General features: G+C 36.5%; 1 protein-coding gene across 1 annotated transcript in view; it reads left to right on the forward strand.

Annotated features, from left to right (window-relative positions):
- Window positions 1–4,987: 4,987 nt before the first annotated feature.
- Window positions 4,988–14,739, forward strand: part of sptlc3 (serine palmitoyltransferase long chain base subunit 3) — a 31,691-nt gene continuing 21,939 nt past the window's right edge. Inside the window, exons 1-4 of the mRNA XM_005795212.2 lie at window positions 4,988–5,161; window positions 9,823–10,014; window positions 10,660–10,814; window positions 12,682–12,830. Coding sequence (XP_005795269.1) covers window positions 5,063–5,161; window positions 9,823–10,014; window positions 10,660–10,814; window positions 12,682–12,830 — 595 coding nt within the window. The 5' untranslated portion in view covers window positions 4,988–5,062. The remainder of the gene's footprint in view (window positions 5,162–9,822; window positions 10,015–10,659; window positions 10,815–12,681; window positions 12,831–14,739) is intronic.

The following is a 14,739-nucleotide window of genomic DNA, read 5'->3' on the forward strand; positions in this document are numbered from 1 at the left end:
TTCTTAGAATCTAATATTAACTCTAATGTATGGTGGTGGCCGAATTATGTTGGGAAGGTGTTTTACTGCAGGAGGGACTGGTGCAATTTACAAAAAAGATTATGTGAAAATGTTGAAGCAAATTCTTAAGACCAAAGGAATCACCAGTCTAATTAAAGTTTGGACACAAAAGAGACAAGACATATCATCAAATTTGTAACAAAGTGGCTTACAAATGAGAAAGTCAGTGATTTGACTTTGTGGCCATCATAAAGTGGTGATCTCTGTGGCAAATTCAGCCATCTAGATGGCCTACAAACCTAACTCAGTTACAGTAGTTCTGTCAAGAGGAATCTGTCAAAATTCCACCAAACTAGATTTGTTTTCTTTATTGGTTTTTACTAAGAACCATCTGCATATTTAAGGTTGTTCCATTCTAAAGTCACATATAAAAAGTATTCTTTAAATCCTATATAGAACAGTAGCAACCAGGATATTAAAATGAGGTCAGTTGGGCCTGATGAAGAAATTACATGATTTAATGGCACCCCGGGGGAAGTTTAAATATAGCTCAGCAGCACAACTTGCTTTCATGGCATAGCAAGAGTTCATTCATGCACAACTGCCCACATCGCTGATGAACCAGCAACTTAGATGCTGTAAAAAATGGTCATTCACATAATATAAATATGCAATATTTGCTCTTTTATTTTTTTTTAATAGGCAGTGTTGGTGAGAAGAGTTAAGTGGATTGTGTGTGTCTGACTTTTATGTCCTCTGCACTGCCACAAGATGGCAGGACAACCTCCTGTCTGTCAAAAGCTACTTATCAAATGGGTGAGGCATTCTGTTGTCAGCAAAGAATGTTTGCTTTTTTTATACAACCTCCAGATAGATTTTCTTTATAAATAATATGCAAAGGCTGTAGCACAGGGAGTTTGAGTCTATTAAAACATTTAAAGTCATCAAATATGGAATATTAATTGTTTTACATGATACTCTGAGAAATGGAAACTCCACACTGGAATAATCTCTACCTGTTGAACTCCACCAGCTCTCTTACTGAGCTTTCAAGATAGATTAACACACTATAAATCATATAATAATCTTAAATATAGAGAACATAAAAAGCAACAGCAAACTGATTTAGTTTAATATGCATTTTCTCTGCCTAGATCAATCAACTGAAAATAACAGCACTCGTAGCTGTCAGACAAAATACTTAAACTTATGTTTCAGTCATGTAACATTGAAATTGTAAGTTAAAGTTACTTCTGTTGCTTTAATGAACCTTAGGATTAAAGAAAACATCCATAATGAAGAGTGCTGTCCAGATTGTTGCAGTTAATGAAGGCTGACAGATGTAGGCTACATCTGGTCCCATGAGAGGGAAGCAATTGTGTAACGAAGGAAAGCAAGAACCAGCTGCTCCTGCTGCTGCTGTGGGGTCTGCTCAAGACTCCAAACTAAGCTAACAATGGCTAAAAGCTGCAGATATCACTAATATCTTGTTGACACAGATTGTAACACTTAATCCATACCAACTGATCTATTTATATAGATGAGCTGCCTCAGTAAAGTTGCACTACCTAACATGTCAGTTAGCTTTACTAGTATTTGCTAAATTAGAAATGAGTCTTAAATGACCACAGCAGCTTCTTCCACATGTCAGTGTCTCCTAAAGAACTCACACCAAACTTTAACTGTAATTTCTTAAGGCTTTCTGTCAACAATGACTTTATTCTTCCCATTGTTTTATAAAGACCAGGTTTCTAAAATGCAAACTATTAGTTTTATATCAGCAGTGTCTCCCACTTCTAAAGTAACCATGGGCCTCTTGGATGCTTCTCTGACTGATGCTGTCCTTATCAGTTCAGGTGGACAGGTGTAGGAGACTCAGCAAACATGTAGTCCTCTGATGGACAGGCATATTGTTTGCAATATTATTTGACTTCTGAAGTGCATTTTATTTTATTTAAGGGCATATAGGAGTAACAGGAGCCAAATTAAAATTTATGCCACACAAGTAAGGGCATACTTGAATTAATCATTTCTCTTTAGTGATTTATAACATAACAAAATATGCAAACATACTTTTCCAAGGCAATGCATACAATCCCAGAGCAGTAATATTTTCAAACAGAACATAATACAGTGACTATAAATGATATTCTGATTCTATTAGCTTTCAAATGGTTAGGGACAGAAGAGGTGGGATAAAGGAGGAAGTTATGTTTATCAAATAGTAAATAGCTGTGAATAAATGAGCTTTTAACCAACACAACAGTGATAAACAATTTGTGTTGAAATTACATGGAGATGGGAGATATTAGACAGAGACACAGAGCGGCCCAAAGAAAAGTTAGCAGAGCCTGTGTGGCAGATACTGCCATCAGAGCATTTCTATTCATGCAGCATGAAGTTCAGACATGCAGCTGCATTCCAAACAAGTTCCTCTGAGCGCTATCTTCACGTCTGTCTGCTTCTGAGAATCTGACTTGCTCTTCAGAAGCAATAAGCCAGCTGAAAAGCTTGGAAAAAAAATGCGCCAGCCTGTTTAGTCATGCACATGCTTCAGTTTACTTTGGAAAGCCACAAGGTACACCACAGGAGCGGTTAGCACCATTTTACTAATGAACACCGCTCTCTTTATCCTAAAGGAAAAATACTCAAAGTGCGGATGGACTATCACCAAGCAAACAGATAAGACTTTAGAAGGCTATTTTTTATGTACTTTATAAGAGTAAACAGTAGGTTTGATTTATGACACACAAGTATATGATTCACCACAAAGCCTTCCTGCCGTGGAAACCAATAGCAACACTTGTTACAGCTGTAAAACTAGAACGTTTTGCTCAGCAAAAACATTAACAGCCAGTTTAAGGGTGTAAAATGTTGTCATTAGGCTGAGCTGGACTTTGACACAGAAACAGTTGGTGTTCGGAGTGCTATTCGGCACTGTAAACATAACTACCAGCACTATTGCAGCATCTGTCCCTCTAACCTCTAAACTTCCCATTATATTCTGATAACGTCGTTGTGCTGCTTTATATCAGATCAAATGTGAACAGTCTGATTTCTTTTTTTTTTTGCCTGAAGTGTCGACATCAGTCATTGCTTTGTTATAAGTAAGCAAAGCACATTGCAATAAGGTTGTTATACTCAATGACCAAACCCAAACATAAAACAGGAAACAACACATACACAGTCTTACAAATTACTCAAACAGAACCTGGTTTGGGGCCACTCTTCCTGCCGAACATCATCACCAACAACAGCTTTCAACACACATTTGGTGGAGAGGGGGCAACATTTAATCAGCTGAGCTTAAAAGAGAATCTTGTATATTGGTTGCAATTGTTTGCCGAGATTAATTTACAAACAAACCTAACTTAAAAACAAAAGAACAATTAAGTTTGAAGCATGACATTATAGCTATGTTAACACAATAATCAACCAATGCAGATTAGTCTTTGCACTTTTACAATGCAAACTCACTAGTTTGCTTCTTAAAATCACAATTTTAAGGAGCATTTTAATAACTCTACATGTTTTCTTTTTTTAGATTTATTGTTCGTGTTAAAATTCAAGTATTTATGGGAGGCCACTGATAATTCAGGAGTCTTAGGAAAGAGCTTAGTTTGCTTGTGCCTTCAGTCAGTTCTGAAAGTGTTTGTCATGTTTCTTTTACCACCAACTTCATATCATTTAGTTGTCTTTTACTACAGCAACAGCAGCATTTCACGTGTGGAGTACAATTTCACAAGCAAGACTACTTTGAACGCCTGAAGTGAAACTATAACAAGCAAAAATATTTAGCACCAAAGTCAGTTACATACACTTGTGAATCAGATCTGAAGGCATCTTACTGTTTCACATTCCTGTACAGATATAGTTTCATTCAGAAAAGTATTGGGATGCATTTCACAAGTTATTCTGTGTTCTTTTAAACATTTTTTATTGTAGGTACATTAAAAGCCAAAGTATTCATACGTCACATTTTGTCACACTACAAGAAACCTCAACCTTATGCAATAGATGAACACAAACTAATACATAATTGTGAAGAGGAAGAAAAAGGAAGTATGGTTTTATTGTTTTTCGTTATATACTTTTTAAGTGAGTGACATTCATTCATTCAATTGGCATTTATCCCTATCTAAAATCCAGTGCAAGGAGTTGCCTTTAAAAGACACCTACTTAGTAAAAAGAGTCCGACTGTGTATAATTTATCCGTTCTGTGAAAGCCTCAGAGGTTTGTTAAGTGGACATTAGTGAATAATCATGAGGATCGTTGAAGCACAACAGACAGGTCAAGGATGACGTTGTGAAGAAGCTTAAAGCAGTTAAAACAAGCTTTGATCATCTCACAGAGCTCTGTTCAATTCATTTGGAAATGGAAATAGGATCAATGCTATGAGAAATCAGAGAAGCAGCCATGGTAACTCTGGAGGAGCTGCTGACATTCTCCATGCATTTTTTTCCTCTCTTTCTTTCCTTCTTTTTTTCAGTTTTTAATTATATACCACTTATTACTTCTGTTGTTAGTAATGTTTGTGGCATTACCAGATAAAATGCAAAACAAGTTTAAAGGGTATGAATACTTTTACAATGGAATGCATAATTTAAGTATATGTATATTAGTACATATAATAAAAATACTATAACATACAAGAGCTTTTCTTTTAAAGTATTACATTCATGATACCCAAAACAGTAGGTTTAATTATAGTAAAAACATTTTATTTCCATTTTGTCAACGTTTTATTATTGAGTGAAATACTTAAAAAAAAAATCTGTATTCCATAATTTAAAAATAAATGAGGGTGATGTAAGTGCCACCCCTGTTTAGGTTTTAATAACCAGAAGTTCCCTTTTTCGCTATATCGAAAGAGAAAACATTGATAAAGCAAGGGTGACACTTTCTGCAGAAGCTTTCAGACAACAGCAAAAAAAAAAAAAAAAAAAAAAAAAAAAAAAGAGGCTGAACCGAAACAACTGAAGGAGGAAGTCACCTTTGGCAGTTTAGTAATCAGCACGTTGGTTTGTCATTCAACGTAACAGACCCATTCCGCTGCTAAACATGGCAAGAACGTCTGACGCAGACTTAAAGCCTCCTTTGAGCCAGAACGGACTGAAATGTGACGATCTGAAGAAAACCAGCTGTCACAGCAAAAGAGAGGTTTGTCTGTTTATGCTTCACTGATGAGAGTTGCTTATTATGGGGTAACTTTTTCTCCTTACCTTGCGGGTCCGCCTTCTTAGGTGCGGCACGGTGTTCAGCACCTGATCGTATACTGGTTAGTTAGCTACCGGCGGTTATGGTTGGGCTTCTTACCTGAGATAAACTTTGTGACGTAGCCCACAGTGTGCCATTCTTTATGTCAGTTCTACTTAAAAAGAAAAAAACAATTAAACTTTACGTGAAGAAAAAACGTATAATTAATTCGTCATTTGTACCATTATATCTGTTCAACATAACTATTTATAAATAAGCTACATATGCAGCCTATATTACGCTGTTAGGTCTCTGTCTTGTGAAACAGCTATGAATTTGATATGGGATTTTTCAAGATTTTATTTCCGTATTACTTTTGTTTATTATCAAGATATTTACATACACTGTTTAAAATAACACATATTTTTTTTCTGTTTCTGTCTAACAATAAGTCAATTCAATTCTAAAATACTTTTTGAATCATATTGAACGGTGATGCTGTGGGCCTGAAGGATCTCCAGTAGCAGTCAGTCTTGCAACAAATCTGAGGAAGCATCTGACTATTGCTGTATGAGAATCTCATTACTTTCATGACATGCTAACAGACAAATATAGAAGCAACAGCATGTTCCACAGTAGCGTGTCCTGGATGGCACTGCTAATCCACCTCATTTGTTTTTCCCTGTCCTCTTTAAATTTCTGTCAGTCCATGCAGTTAGAAAGCCAGGCAGAGAGACAATGTACTGTAGTTCAAGATATGATCCTTGCATATTATGATCAATGTTTTCACTGGCAAATATTGTTATTAAATGAGTCTATTAGATGTTTCAACCACTGCTATCTGTAGGATATTTTAGAAATAGTTTAGTTTTTAGTAATGAGCAGAACAACTAGATGGATGCTTGATTTTGTTGTTTAACAAAGTAACCAACATGACATTAAGGTTGATATTATCTCTATAAGATGTTGTTTTAATTAAGAATTTAAACTAAGCATTGTAAACTGAAACACTGTATTGAAAAATATACTTTTCAGAAGCCTCTCACGCTTTAGGCTTCCACTACCCACTGAGATGGGGCTGATTATTCATAGCATTTTTGTTTGCAGTAAAAGCAATGACAACCAACCTTGTTTTCCCTTGTTATTCACCATATAGCTAGATTTTCTTATCTGTTCCACATTTCTATAGCTATATATTTTTGATATAACATGGCTGTCTCAGTCCATTGAAACCAAAGGCTTTTTTAAAAAAAATATACAAAAGAAGTAAAGACAAAAGACTCCACCCTGAAATGATTCCTCTTTTCCCTTACATTCATTGTGTTTTTACAGAGGGTGCAGTTCTTATACTTCCTCAAAAAGTCCTCTTTACTTTCTTTTTGTATCTTCCTCTAAATATGAAAGTTTTCAGTGCTTGAATTGAGACTCAGGAGAGACGTTAGACTACAACAGTTGATGGGTAACTAATAAGTGAGTGCAAAACTTCATAGTGCTCTAGCTGATGTCATTGTCAAGAGTTGTATATCAAAACAAATAAGATTACGTACAACTTGGTTCAAAACAGCAGTACAACATTACTTAGCAGACCAATCCCTCTTCTTTTAATAAAAGCGTAGAATAAGTTTTGCAACAATTCAAAGACATACATGAGTATAAACTATCCAAAAGAAACCCCTGCAAAGTCAAGCTAGTTGTGATATGGCAATTTTTTCACACTACAGATCATACTACAGAACAGTTTGAACATATGAAAATACTTGAAGAGGTAATTTTGCCTTAATTATTTCAAAGACCAAATTCCTTCAAAGTGGGTGTTTTATGCAGTCATCAGTTCCCTTTTCTTACTATAGATTTATATTTTGACCATTAAAAACAACAAATATTTTCTACCTTGAAGCAAATATTCACCTGTCTTCTGTTTCCAAAATAAAAGCAGTAATTGTTTGAGCAAATTAAGCACTGAATCTCTGGTTCAAAAACCAGCCCATTTATCTTGTTGAAAAGAATGAAAGAAAAATATCTTGGGGTTGTTTATTGTAATGTTGGCATTATAAATTCTTGATACTACAGCCCACGAAAGCAGAAAGAAAGCTGCATTTGAGAGAACATTGCAACTAGTTTCACAATAATCAATCAAGGGATTGGCTCACAGACTTGATGATACACACCTAATAAAGGCCTTGTATCTCTCTTACTCACAGTATTATTTTTTGTTATTGTTATTTCAAGCTGTTGTGTAACATTTTGACAGACATTTACAGCAACTATTAGTGGTTTTGTAACTGCACAAATTTTGTGACTATAAACAGCACCTTCCAAAGTGGCGGAAAACAAACACATTGAGATATAATTGTTTCTAACAAAGTCCCAGGTGGCACTGTTGGAAACAGATACCCCTAGAAATAAAATACCTTTGTTAATCAACATGATGTGACACATAGACCCTATGGCACTGGCTCAAAGTTAATGGAGATGCGTGTTCATCTTTGTAAGTCAGCAAATGGCTAGAGCTACAACCAAACTTTATCGTCCATGAAGTCAGGGCAATATTTTTTAAGATTTGATCAAGTGGATGTGACAAAAAGGAGCTGTGCATGTCCTTCCATGGGTGCTTGTCATTAGGGAGCCTGGACTTTGGAATGTAATTCTTTTGGTACGTTAGAGATCATTTACAACAAACCAGAGAGTATTTCAGAAACACATAACTAGCAGCTTATCTCCAGGCAGAAGAAATACTCTTTATAGCACCTCTAATATAGATTTAGGGAACAGCTTGAATATAAGTGCTGTTATGGAGACTTTTCGTAACCTATTATCTCTAAGATGGAGCACCTTAGGGGAGTTTTTCCACCAAACCTGTTCCAGTCATAAACCAATGCCGGTGCTGGCATGCCATCAGATGAATTTTTTGACTTCTTTTTCCTTTCTTATATTCTTTTTATTTTTTCCACCCTGACTTTTGAAACACAGGTGCCTGCCAAATATGAGATTGAAGAGTAATAGAGCAAACTGCTGGGACGATGGGAAGGAATGGGGCATCAAGGGGGAGACTTTAGGAAATTAATCTTTTTCTAGAGCAAATTTGTTTCTTCTGTATTTCTTCACACATTTTTAGTTAAATATGTCACGATTATTTATAAAAACTGCGTCAGATTTTTTGGGTGCCCTCCTGGCCACTTTTGTGCCATATGCACAATGTGTTATGCATGTGGGAGGAGCAATGGTACTGCTCAGAACCTACTGTTAGCTAGGCCAGGGCGAAGAACTGCCCTCATCAGGGATTCGAATAAAATGTGGCTACATTTTATTTTATTCTAATATCCTTGAGTTATTTCTGCATTTAACCTTCGTAGTGAAAAGTTCAACGGAATGAAACACAAATGTCAGCATGAGTAAGGGTTGAGATTAGTATTAACTGGCTATCACTTATCTTTTTATTGCTTAGTTTGAGGTCACCCGTCAGTAAATTGAAGTAGGTCATTGCAACACATAGAACCGCCCTTCAAAGCCATTGTTTTCCACTAAATCTATAAAATTGATTTTTAATTCAGTTCTGAATCACTGCAGGTTTTATACCACCATGCGACATTAATAAATACCACTTTTAAAAAAAAATACATTTGTCTTTACAGAACTGCCTATGGATGCTGAGCAGACATTACTTGGCGTTATAAAGATATCAGCTTGCAAGGATACTGGGAAAACATTGTATTTGATGTTGTTAAACTATCCCTTTTCTGTGTTTCTTTACACATACTTGTAATGTAATGGAGATGAAAGCATTTATTTACTGACAGAGATTCATTCAATGCCGTAAAGTCATGATTCTAAGTTTACTCTCTGGCCTTTAAAAAAATGTATGTATGTTTGTGTGTATGTTTTTGGTTGTTTTTGTTACCTCTTTTAGATCCCAAGCATGATACCAAGGTCATCTTAGGTACTCGTTCCCATTTTGAAGTGTGACCAATAGAAAAATATCCCTGCAGTGTAGTTATTTTTGCAGAAACTTTACCTTAGCCATGATTAGTTTTTGCTTTGTGCATTTTAGGAGCTTGTAAAAAGCATGTAGGGCATGTAAGTCAAGAAACTGCAAAGTGGCCTGATGAGATGAGCACAACAGCAACCTGAGGCTGTATAAATTATCTGGCTTTCATTGGCATTCTGTCCTGTATTTGCATTCCTGCAAAGGGACCAAGGGTGTAGCTCCCTTCGCTGTACAAATAATCTGATTGTATGTCGATGAGTAGATAATAAAGGTTAGTCACGTGAATAGTTTCTTACAGTATGACACTAGTCAATAGTTTCAGGTTTTTCCTGAAAAGTCACTCATAGGGGAGAGTTTTCTAAAACTACTCATGTTGAACTAAATCATCTTAGTTCTCTGTCACATGAAATATTAGAATACATTTCTGACTGTGGGCACACAAAGATCCCCAAAGCTGAGTCTTGCAAAATTAGTCTCATAATTACAGGTTTTAGTGTCTGTTTCATCCAGGTTAATTGAAATACTAACCACAATTATTTTTTACATTAAGCTGAACTGCATTTGTTACCATAAATGTTACTACATTTTGTTATGTTCCCGTCTGGAATGCAAGCGCTCATGTTGCTCTCTCGTTAAATAGAAAAATGTCCCACAGACCGGCGTCAGCTCCAGGCAGTTCAGCCATGACACGTTTGAACAGCCACCCATGTATGTGGCGGTGATGACATACCTGGGTTATGGGATTGTCACCCTGTTTGGTTACCTCAGAGACTTCCTCAGAGCTGTGGGCCTGGAGAAGTGCCATGTTGCTCAGGAAAGAGAGGAACAGAAGGTAGGTACAACATAAAAAACATGCAGTCGGCACACTCCTAGGCATTTTGTATGATTAGACACATACCACACACCCAAGCTTGCAGACACCATCAATACGTTTTGTTTTCCCCAATTATTTCCATTTTTCCTTAAGCAGTGCCTCTTCTTTCTTCCCTTGTGTTTCTCCTCACTTCTGTATAACGTTGCCATGGGTGAAATGGAACACCAAAGAGAATATGTGTTGAAGATCTAATTAAATCTCACAGGATTCAAGCTCTTTGTTACTTTATTTCAGATTTCATGCTATGTCTCTTCAGTGAAGGTTAAATTAGAAAATACTTCAAGATGTTTTGTGATTTATGGGTTGGCAGGCACAATAAAGTGTTATCTTAATAGAGTAGTCAGCCAAAAAGTCATGATTTTACTTTATTAAGGATGTTGAGGATATTCTCGAATAATCTTGATGAAAAATCTTACCTTTGTTAGTGGATTAAGGTGAGTAATTATTCAAATTTAATAACATTACATTATAAAGGCTCTGATTATCATATAAGTACCAGAACTTCTAAAAAGCAAATTGTTAAAACTTACAATTTGCCTTGAAAAAAAAAAATAACCTGGTACTGACTCACTGTGAAGTTAATTAATTTGTTTTTATTGCCAGGATTTCACTCCCCTTTACCAAGATTTTGAAAATTTTTACACTCGAAACCTATACATGCGAGTACGGGACAACTGGAACCGTCCCATATGCAGTCTCCCAGGCCCTATCTTTGACTTGATAGAAAGGGTGTCTGATGACTACAACTGGACATTCAGGTATTGTAACCCAACCATTTCTAATTATAACTTTTATCACCTCAGCTGTGTTGCATGTGGAGTAGAACAGCTGCAGAAAAGAGCACACAACTCTAAAATGCACATATTGAGGTTTCTAGGAGACTGAGGAAATTTGGGTTCTTCAGGCTTTGAAATTTATTCATCATACTGTCAAAGCTTGTAATATAATTTTTGTATATAATTTTTAAAGTGCTGCAGTAAAATGAATGCTTCGCAGTGCACTGCATCTGTACAGAAATCCCCCACAAGGAACCTTCTCTTACTGCTGGTAAAAACATGGATCCCACTTCCCCCTCTAAACAAGGCTGAAGCTGATGGTGCAAAAATCTCTCACATTTATAGGGAAAGCCTGCATAGTGTGAGGAAACATAATGAGACAAATGTAACACCTTTCTTGGAGTAACTGCAATATTATGGCCATGCAAGCAGCAGGTGAAGAAGACATCAGTAGGATGTATATTAAACTTAGATTACGACAGAGAACAAAAATTTGAAAGCAATGCTACTTGCAGTGTGACGCCTTTCTTAAAAACCAGTGTGAGTGCTATGGATTTTCAGAAGTATTAATGCGCGATCAACCTTTGCTTTCATTGATTAGAATTGTTTTTTTTCCAGTTTCTGGTTAAGTTTTCACTGATAACTCATTGCCTTTTTGAATTGTTCTATAAATTATGCCAAAATCCAGTGAATTTACAAAATTCTCAAATATCCTGGAAACTTTATCTAGTGAGATGAAAGGATAACTTATTAAATATGGGGCAATCTCTGCAGATGTTTACATCAACACTGAATGACTTAGGCAGTAGGTGAACAATATGTTCCTGCATACAATGCTCTGTATGCAGGATTATGTTGTGAATAGAAACATTGTGATTCATACCCAGATGAGTTCAGAGTGTGCATCTCCAAACCAACAAGACTTGCTGGAAGAATCTACAGATAATTTCCTAGGCCTAACCTAAGGGATATCCTGTTTTCTGAAATCACCTGCCACAAAGTACTTCTAGGACTCTTGCACAACATGTGTTTTATATTTTTTTGACTACATATAACCACTATCATGTCAGGTGTTCTCTCTTTGCTTGTCAGTGTATAGTCTTTAAGTTAAGTGTGCATCCATGTCTTTATTATTTAGTAAGTTCTCCTAAATTGACTTACATGTAGATTTTTGCTCCAAATGTGTCACACCAAGGATATCAGCAAATATACCATATGCAGATATGGTTTTGAGTTTCTGGACCACAATTGATATTCCTTGGCACTGCGCAGAAGGGTCAGGGAATGTGTTATGAAAAAGAAAATGAGCAGAGCCACAGGGAAGGAAAGTGATATTATGAATCTGTGAAGAGGTACGCGTGGATTACATGTTTAAAGAGGTTTAATGTGACTTTAAGAAGAAGATATGGGGAAGCCTGCTCGACTTTTGTGGAGAAGTGTGGTGAATTGGTAAAATGGTATGAAGCAGAGTGGAAAAAGTAGGTCGGCTGATAAACTCCTTCTGTTCTTTGAAAGAAGAACTTTAACTACTTTTAAACTGGACAGGTGAACTTGGGCTTTGTTTCCTATCACTTTCTCATTGTATTCACATGCATAAGAGATCCAGTTTTATCTGCACACTTGTTCTCCAAAATGCATCATAATAATATATAAATTCACTGCCTTTTAGTTTAAAGTATAATTGTTTGTATTCCATTTCTTGCTACTGGCTATGTTTAGTTATTGTGCAGTTTATTTTGAGATTATTTATGTTTGTGTGTGTGCGTGCATGGGGTGGGGGGGGGGGGGGTGCGTGTGCATACCAGAAAAACAATGACACACTAACTGAGACAAACATAAATCTTCACAGGTTTACTGGGAAGACAATACATAACGTCATCAACATGGGCTCATACAACTACCTCGGTTTCGCAGAGAACAACGAAGATTTCCTGAAAACTGTGGCAGATAAGTTGCGGCACTACGGGGCTGGTGTCTGCAGCACAAGACAGGAAATTGGTAAGTTTGCGGTCAATGTTTGACAGAAAAAAGAAATTGTTTTCCACGTGTCGCTTAGAGCTCAGTTTCACAAAGCTTTTCATTCTATTTGAAGTAATGTCCACTGTACAAATCATAGTAGGAAAGGTGTTTATTTTATGTGATGGGGGAATTGACTTTTGTGCATTTTCTGTTGTAAATGCCTGTCATATTGCTTCATGTATTGTTTTCTAATATTTTTGATGATTATGGCTTACTGCTAATGACAACCCAAATATTACTTTTTTCTGAAAGTTTGGATGTGGCATAAAATTATTAGTAATACAGAAATGTTATATTTGGAAAAGGTGTGCTAGAATGTGCACTCCTGGACCAGAGACAATGTCAGAATCTTTTCACCTGGACTAAAGTGAAAAATGACATGACTGCTCCTAAGGGGACTTTCATTAACTCTCAAGTCAGCACAGCAGTCTGCCAGGAAATTTCTAGAGCACTTCATGCTGCTGCTCTGTCCCCTTTTCAGATGAAAGTAAATTTTACCATTCATTTGGGAATCAAGACCCCAGAGTATTGAGGAAGAATAGAGAGGCAAAAAAAATCCAAGTTGCTTGAGCTACTTGATGCACAACATATCAAATCACAGTTATTGCAATATCTATGCATACAATACGGCAATCACAAAGGATTGCCAGATGCATTGATAGAACAATAAAGTTCATGTGTCATGCATGCAAACCCTACATGCTAATAACATATCTGGCCTCCTAGATAGAGTTTCATTGGCTGAGATACTAAAACTCATGAAGAGTGGTGGGGACATTGTGATGAAGGGAATGAAAGAAAAGTGTCAGGAAAATGTGGGTTAATTATCAATATTACCGTTTCTAACGTCAGCAGTTATGTCACAATGAGCTGTTTTCCTGACAATGCTGACTGTGTTTATCAGATTTAAAACCAGTAGAGCCATTTGTCGGGATATATTAGAGCACTTCATGCTTCCTTCTGCTGACCAGCTGAATGAAGACATTTATTTCATTTTCCAGCATGACCCAACACCTTCCCATACTTGATGTACCACATCTTGTTTTAGCTTAGTCAGTTTTTTTCTGTCCCATCTGGCCGTGTAGCATTCATAATTGAACCCACAGAAGTGCAAGATTTACTTTCATAAGTGGAGCATTGTAGTTTTCACTATAATGCATCACTAGTTATATTTAAATGAAATACCTCAATTAGACATTGCTTTTGGCTTATTAAAAGTAAAAGATGGCCAATAACAACAAATAACAAATGCATATATAACAACAACGTCACTGAAAAGTATGCTGTACTAATTAATACAGTATGTATGTAGTGGTAACCGTAGCCCAATGTGAAATGTATCTGTAAACACCTGAATCCAAACACCTGTCAGTGTGTGTGCGCGCTTATTTAGACCCAATGGCAGAAATTGCTCTTACAAGCAACATAGTTCGAGTCATAAAAGTTTATTTTACAGCATAAAGTAATGGTCTGAGCGGAAGTCCAGAAGGTGTCCTAGGAAGAGCAGCGGCCGTATTTGAAAAGGTCCGTCAGGTTTAGCCGAAGGTGTGTAATGAAATTTCCAAGGAACACTAAAGGAAGTTATTGTTTGTTCTGTGGTGCATGGTGGGCTTGTGGTAAATCTGTCCCAGCAGAGACATGAGGGATTGTATCGCTGAAAAAGGGGAAGCCCAGCATAAAAGTGATGCAAGAGGGGAGTAGAATTGCCAATCAGTGCTGACAGAATAAGCATTTGTTCTCTTGTGCTTAATGAGCTTGATTTACAAATGAGCTATCAGAGACCACCATGAACAGCTAAACAGCTAAGTAAGAAGAGGAGGAACTGTCACAATGCTGAGCTTAACATCCACTTCCTCAATTAGCCTATAAACCTACTTAATCTAAGCCA

This window comes from Xiphophorus maculatus, chromosome 22 (assembly GCF_002775205.1).
Source record: "Xiphophorus maculatus strain JP 163 A chromosome 22, X_maculatus-5.0-male, whole genome shotgun sequence".
NCBI lineage: Eukaryota > Metazoa > Chordata > Actinopteri > Cyprinodontiformes > Poeciliidae > Xiphophorus > Xiphophorus maculatus.